We start from the raw sequence: 7,500 nt of genomic DNA, 5'->3' as shown, positions 1-7,500 counted from the left end.
AAATGTGTTCTGTGATGGGAGGTTTTAAACTGTGCGATTCCAACGGGCGTCTGAACTCGGTGTCTCGTCCGCAGGTGTACCTGTACCCCTGGCTTCACGGGCGACCACTGCGAGACCCCTTACATCCCCTGCTCCCCGTCGCCCTGCCTGAACGGAGGCACCTGCCGGCAGACCTCCGAGAGCAGCTACGTGTGCCACTGCCTGCCAGGTACGGAACCATGGAACACCTGGGCAGTGTCAAGCCAATCAGAACCGAGCAATGAGAAAACAAACTGCCTTGTCTTACGAATCACCTGACACACTCGAGCTGTGAACATACAGAGGAAAAATCCACTGTTAGCACGGGCGGTTAGGGAGTATACAGTACAAGGGGATCAGATATAACCCATAAATACAGTGGTGGGTCACTTGCACTACGAGACTCTGCTTATATGACCACAATAATGACCTTAGTAATAATACGGTGGTACATTGAAGGTTTCCACAGGTCTTAACTGTAAGTCTTTGGATTTAAAAGACATCCACATCAAGTCAACCACAAATAAATGTGCCTTTTAGTTTCCATAGTTGTTTGATGTGTAAACAGTAATTTGAACGCATTGTGTTTTATTCTGGATTGTCTGATGGTAGTCGGCTGTATCCGACGATGGTTTACACTACACAATATGTGTCCAACACTATTTACACAAAAGAGTGTCCATTATAATATCTGCTTTGCTATGATGGTAATACATACCCAAATAGACGTGTGTGTGTGTGGGGACGGGAATTGTCGGAGGAAGAAAATGTGTGTGTATATATATTCGGAAACGAAAGGGTTTAAAATGAGACTATATATTGTCGCAAAATAGCTTATTTAAGGGACGGAGCTCACAAGACTCACACATCGTAAATGTTTGTTTTAAGCTTGAACTAAAAGGACCGGCAACCCAGATGTCTGGAGGAGAGTTTAAAATAGCCAGCTGTGTGTGCGCGTGCACGTCCATGCACACATCAGCTGCCTCTCCAGAGCGGTTGTGAGGTGGTGGGAACGGAGGTCACAGCCACACACATAACACACATGTTGTATGTTCTACCTAATTACACACACACACCACACACACGCACGCACGCACGCACGCACGCACACACACACACACACACACACACACACACACACACACACACACACGCACACGTGCGCACACACGCACACGTGCGCACATGTTGCGTCTAACTTCTGCCTGCTTCGCTCCAGGTTTCAACGGCACCAACTGCGAACACAACATCAACGACTGCCCCGGCCACCAGTGCGCCAACGAAGGGATCTGCATGGACGGGGTCAACACTTACAACTGCCAGTGCCCCCCGGAGTGGACGGGTACGCCTTGTGTTGATCCGAGGGACACAATAGAAACACGCAGACGGCGACGGCGTCCGTGACCCGCGGGTTGACACACACCCGTTCTGAAGCCGTATATATTCCCCCCCCATCCAGGCCAGCGCTGCACGGAGGACGTGGACGAGTGTCGCCTGCAGCCCAACACCTGCCAGAACGGGGGCACCTGCAGCAACCTGATCGGCGGCTACGTGTGCGTGTGCGTCAACGGCTGGAGCGGCATCGACTGCTCGGAGAACATCGACGACTGCGCCACGGCGGCCTGCAGCCCCGGCTCCCGCTGTCAGGACCGCGTGGCCTCCTTCGTCTGTTCCTGCCTCTTCGGCAAGACAGGTGGGTCACGCCCCGAGACCGCCCTGGGGTTTCCCCTAGTTTGGGGTCACCCGGACTATTTCATGTTCTCCACGATAGCTCACCTTTATTCAGCTGTGTTTTCAGCTGTGCTAACATAATCTGCACAAGGGGTTTTCTAATCATAATTTAGCCTTTTAACACGATGAGCTTAACGATGTGCCATTAGCGCACAGGAGGGATGCTTGCTAGGTTGGTTGGACGTGGAGCGAAGACATATTCTACTCTGGGGGGAAAGCCTTCCGTGCAGGTTCCTGTTGTCATTTTAGCATCGCTATTCAGTCAATCTTGGATGAAAACTGGTTTGGAAACAGTTTCACTGTCATCGTTTTAACTGTGACTGACATGAAGTGAAACTCCTCCGCTGAGCGCTGATTGGTCCTCCTTTTGTTTAGTCATTTTCGGGGGCTTTCAAAAGGCGTCCGACTGACAGAAACAGAATGTGTAGAGACTGGGGAGGTCTCAGGAGGATAGGGCTACGGACACAGACTGGAGCCCTACCCAAACACTCCGTTAGACGAACAACACCCAGTGCAATCATCTGGTGGGCTTCCAATGACTCATCACAACTGTGTGTGTGTGTGTGTGTGTGTGTCCAGGGTTGCTGTGCCATGTAGACGACGCCTGCATCAGTAACCCGTGCAGGGAGGGCTCCCAGTGCGACACCAACCCCATCAACGGCATGTTCAACTGCAACTGCCCCGCCGGCTACGTCGGCAGCACCTGCAACGTCGACCGGGACGAGTGCAGCATAGGTACACACACAACCACTGGTACACAATCACTGGTACACAACCACTGGTACACAACCATTGGTACGCACACAACCACTGGTACACAACCACTGGTACACACATAACCACTAGTACACCCAACTCTCTCTATTCTAACATATCCCTCTCTCCCTATATTCTAATGTAACGCGGTGCTCTCTCTCTCTCTCCCTATATTCTAATGTAACGCGGTGCTCTCTCTCTCTCCCTATATTCTAATATAACGCGGTGCTCTCTCTCTCTCTCCCTATATTCTAATGTAACGCGGTGCTCTCTCTCTCTCTCCCTATATTCTAATGTAACGCGGTGCTCTCTCTCTCTCTCTCCCTATATTCTAATGTAACGCGGTGCTCTCTCTCTCTCTCTCCCTATATTCTAATGTAACGCGGTGCTCTCTCTCTCTCTCCCTATATTCTAATGTAACGCGGTGCTCTCTCTCTCTCTCCCTATATTCTAATGTAACGCGGTGCTCTCTCTCTCTCTCTCCCTATATTCTAATATAACGCGGTGCTCTCTCTCTCTCTCCCTATATTCTAATGTAACGCGGTGCTCTCTCTCCCTCCCTATATTCTAATGTAACGCGGTGCTCTCTCTCTCTCTCCCTATATTCTAATGTAACGCGGTGCTCTCTCTCTCTCTCCCTATATTCTAATGTAACGCGGTGCTCTCTCTCTCTCTCCCTATATTCTAATATAACGCGGTGCTCTCTCTCTCTCTCTCCCTATATTCTAATGTAACGCGGTGCTCTCTCTCTCTCTCCCTATATTCTAATGTAACGCGGTGCTCTCTCTCTCTCTCTCTCCCTATATTCTAATGTAACGCGGTGCTCTCTCTCTCTCTCTCCCTATATTCTAATGTAACGCGGTGCTCTCTCTCTCTCTCTCCCTATATTCTAATGTAACGCGGTGCTCTCTCTCTCCCTCCCTATATTCTAATGTAACGCGGTGCTCTCTCTCGCTCTCTCCCTATATTCTAATGTAACGCGGTGCTCTCTCTCTCTCTCTCCCTATATTCTAATGTAACGCGGTGCTCTCTCTCTCTCTCTCTCCCTATATTCTAATGTAACGCGGTGCTCTCTCTCTCTCCCTATATTCTAATGTAACGCGGTGCTCTCTCTCTCTCTCTCTCCCTATATTCTAATGTAACGCGGTGCTCTCTCTCTCTCTCCCTATATTCTAATGTAACGCGGTGCTCTCTCTCTCTCTCCCTATATTCTAATGTAACGCGGTGCTCTCTCTCTCTCCCTATATTCTAATGTAACGCGGTGCTCTCTCTCTCTTTCTCCCTATATTCTAATGTAACGCGGTGCTCTCTCTCTCTCTCTCTCTCCCTATATTCTAATGTAACGCGCTGCTCTCTCTCTCTCTCTCTCCCTATATTCTAATGCAACGCGGTGCTCTCTCGACCCAGGCACCAACCCGTGCGAGCACGGCGGTCAGTGTGTGAACACGGACGGCTCGTTCACGTGTCACTGCGTCCGCGGCTACGCCGGGCCCCGCTGCGAGCAGGACGTCAACGAGTGCGCCTCGCTCCCCTGTCAGAACGACGGCACCTGCCTGGACCGCATTGGGGACTACACCTGCATCTGCATGCCCGGTACGCACGCACACACATTCACACACACACACGCACCGCCGCGCAGACACGCATCCACACGCACAGACTCACGCACACACTCACACAGGCAGGCAGGCAGGCAGGCAGACACAGACAGAACACACACACACACGCACACGCACACGCACACACACCTATCAAGGTACTTGACACAACCACCAAGAATGTTTGCCTGTATTCCTGCTTTAATGTCATACGAGTATCAAGTGTGTCAACATCATATCAAGGTTATTCCTTTGTGTACTTATGATCACGCGCGCTCCACAGAAGTGACGGGCAACTGCAACGTGTTCACTCTTAAAAGGACCATAAGTAGGGCTGATGTTTGTTTAAATAACGTCCGTCACCAGACGACCAGACCACGTGCGAGAGCAGCCACGCTGGAAACCGTGTAAACACATACACAGGGTCAGGGGTCAGGGGTCAGGGGTCAGGGGTCATGGGTCAGGGGTCAGGTGTGTTTTGAATAAGCGCCGAGGCCGCTGTAAGCGCAGAGCCTGGGCCCGTCAAACCCGCGGCTCTGACTTCAAACGTTCAGGTGTCGGGTTACCGGGTGGAATCCAGAATAGGCCAGCGGGATTTGGGTCCTTTTGGATAACTGGCGGTGGTTGTCCTTGTGGCGTCACAGGGTTCGAGGGCACGCACTGTGAGACGGAGGTGGACGAGTGCATCAGCGGGCCCTGTCTCAACCAGGGCAAGTGTCTGGACCAGGTGGGGCGATTCGTCTGCCAGTGTCCCGCAGGTACGTCCCACACCCGTCCCACCAGGGAGTTCATATTAGTACAGGCTGGGCGTCGGTAGCCCAGGAGGAAGAGCGGGTCGACTGGGAACCGGAAGGTTGCTAGTTCGATCCCCGGCTCCTAACGAGTGTCGGGGTGTCACTGAGTGGGGGCACCCCGCCCTAACTGCTGGAGATGAGCTGGCTGTCGCCGTGGTTGGATGACTCCGCCGTCAGTGTTTGAACGTGCGAATGAACGGTTGTAAGTCGCTTTGGATCAAAGCGTCAGAATCCCCTAAATGTACATTTAAATCCCATGAGGGTGTCAACAACACAACGACAGCAACAGCAACCTCTGCAGCAGGAAATCAACAGTTGTGAGCCTTGTGACCGCTCTGTGCCGACACAGATAACCACGGTGGTCTTCATAAACACGCTGGTCTCCGCTCCGCAGGTTTCAGCGGCGACACCTGCCAGATCGACATCGACGAGTGCTCCAGCACCCCCTGCATGAACGGGGCCAAGTGCAACGACCGGCCCAACGCCTTCGAGTGCGAGTGTGCCGAAGGTACCCAACGCAGAGTCTTATCTCGCCCCCCCCCCCGGCTGCTTTCTTTAAAACGGGACTCAAACATTCAGACAAAACCGCTTCGAAACGTCCATCATCCATTGTGACGGGGTGTATCAACGATTGTATGATTTATTCACTATCTTTCTCATCACTTCAGTTGATCTTGGTTGGTTAATTTAGCTTTTTATTAAAGGTTCTGGTAACCGCAGGTTACACTGTCCCTCCCACAAAACCCCCCCCCGCTACTTATTTTACTTATTTTAAAGTTTTTAAAATGTTTTCTTACTTTATCTTGTATTGTTGCTGCCATGTTGAGGTGTATGGCTGTTTAGAAACCAAGCCTAGAAATGATACCCTCAACAATAAGACGGAATAAAAGGGATTCAGATTCGGCCTCTCCCCTCCGCTCATGTCCGTGCGCCCCGCAGGCTTCATGGGGCTGCTGTGCACGGAGAACGTCAACGACTGCCAGCCGGAGCCGTGCCACTACGGCGTCTGCCGGGACGGCATCGCCACCTTCTCGTGCGAGTGCCAGCCGGGCTACACGGGCTCCATCTGCAACATCCAGGTGCAGGAGTGCCACAGCAACCCCTGCCAGAACCGCGGCCGCTGCGTCGACCTGGTCAACGCGTACCAGTGTAACTGCCTCCCGGGCACCAACGGTCAGTAGATACCGGCCGCAGCGGGCACAGTTGTACTATGGGACTTGTTATATTAATTGATACAGTTCAAATAAATAAAAGGGCCTTCCTTGCTTTTCGTTATCAAGTGATGACTACGGAAATGTCGTCGTTGGTTTTTTTTTGGTCAGTGCACTTATAAACTTAAAAGTAGTATAGAGTGATTGAAGCCCAGTTACTGGCGGAGGTCCTGATCAGATCGGCGTCACGCGGGAGAGATTGTGAGTCGCTCTAATCCATCGGCCCGGGCCCCATTCCATTCATCCTCCTCACGACTCGGGAAGCCTGACTCATTCCAGAGAGAGAGAGAGAGAGAGAGAGAGAGAGAGAGAGAGAGAGAGAGAGAGAGAGAGAGAGAGAGAGAGAGAGAGAGAGAGAGAGAGAGAGAGAGAGAGAGAGAGAGAGAGAGAGAGAGAGAGAGAGAGAGAGAGAGAGAGAGAGAGAGAGAGAGAGAGAGAGAGATCGAGAGATCGAGAGAGATCGAGAGATCGATCTCCCCCACCAGTCCCTTACCTTTAACCAGTATTGTGTGTGCGTGTAAGTGTGCGTGTGCACGAGGGTCATAGTCCCGGGTCAACGCAGTGCCGGGCACCACACCGGCCCAGGGATTAGTGCCTCAGTACTGGGCTGCTGCCCCCCCCCCCCGAGCCTGGGTGTACTGTATTAGCCCGTCCCCGGAGACCACTTAAGTCCTACTCTGTGGTCTAATTTTTCAGGGGGTCATGCATACCCACACACAGCTGACCCCCACCCCACCTCATCTCTGCCGCTCCCTCCATCGCTCTATGCCTCTGTCTGTCTGTCTGTCTGTCTGTCTGTCTGTCTGTCTGTCTGTCTGTCTGTCTCTCTCTGTCTCTGTCTCTCTGTCTCTGTCTGATTAGAAGTCCTCTAGTGATGACCTTTCCTTCCTCGCCGGTGCTCCTCCTCCCTTCCTCCCTCCTCTACTTCTGCTTCCCTCATCACAGTCAGTGAATCAGTACTGTATTTCACTACTCACTTTCACTTCTTTATCTCCTCCCGGCCTCTTGTGGCGCCGTGCTCCCCCTGGTGGCGACGCAGGGGTATGACGGTTGAGTTGTAGACCACAGACCTCCTCACCTCTTCTTCAGGACCTCACCATTCAGCCGTCAATCTATTTTTCGTTGATCCGTATTGATCTTTATCCTTATTTAATTTTTTTTACTCATTATGTTGCTATTTTGAATACATTCACCCCCCCCCGTGGATCAATAAACGACTTGTTATTACACTACTACTACTAATACTACCAATGCTACCACTAGTATACTACTTCTACTACTACTATACTACTACTATTAATATTATAATTAGTATAACTGTAAGCACTGTCTTCATATCAGACAGCTTTGGTTCTCAATCAGAGAGGTTGTATTTAAGAATATGTCGTGTTT

At 51.4% G+C, this 7,500-nt stretch overlaps 1 protein-coding gene across 1 annotated transcript in view; it reads left to right on the top strand.

Annotated features, from left to right (window-relative positions):
- notch2 (notch receptor 2) overlaps positions 1 to 7,500 on the top strand; it is a 52,779-nt gene that overhangs the window by 22,212 nt on the left and 23,067 nt on the right. Inside the window, 8 exon segments of the mRNA XM_079739113.1 lie at positions 75 to 208; positions 1,238 to 1,360; positions 1,478 to 1,711; positions 2,329 to 2,484; positions 3,913 to 4,098; positions 4,748 to 4,861; positions 5,292 to 5,405; positions 5,837 to 6,070. Coding sequence (XP_079595239.1) covers positions 75 to 208; positions 1,238 to 1,360; positions 1,478 to 1,711; positions 2,329 to 2,484; positions 3,913 to 4,098; positions 4,748 to 4,861; positions 5,292 to 5,405; positions 5,837 to 6,070 — 1,295 coding nt within the window.

Source organism: Pollachius pollachius, assembly GCF_949987615.1.
Source record: "Pollachius pollachius genome assembly, chromosome: 7".
Classification (NCBI taxonomy): domain Eukaryota; kingdom Metazoa; phylum Chordata; class Actinopteri; order Gadiformes; family Gadidae; genus Pollachius; species Pollachius pollachius.
Note: the sequence above shows the minus strand (reverse complement) of the source record. Positions and strands in the feature narration are given on the sequence as shown.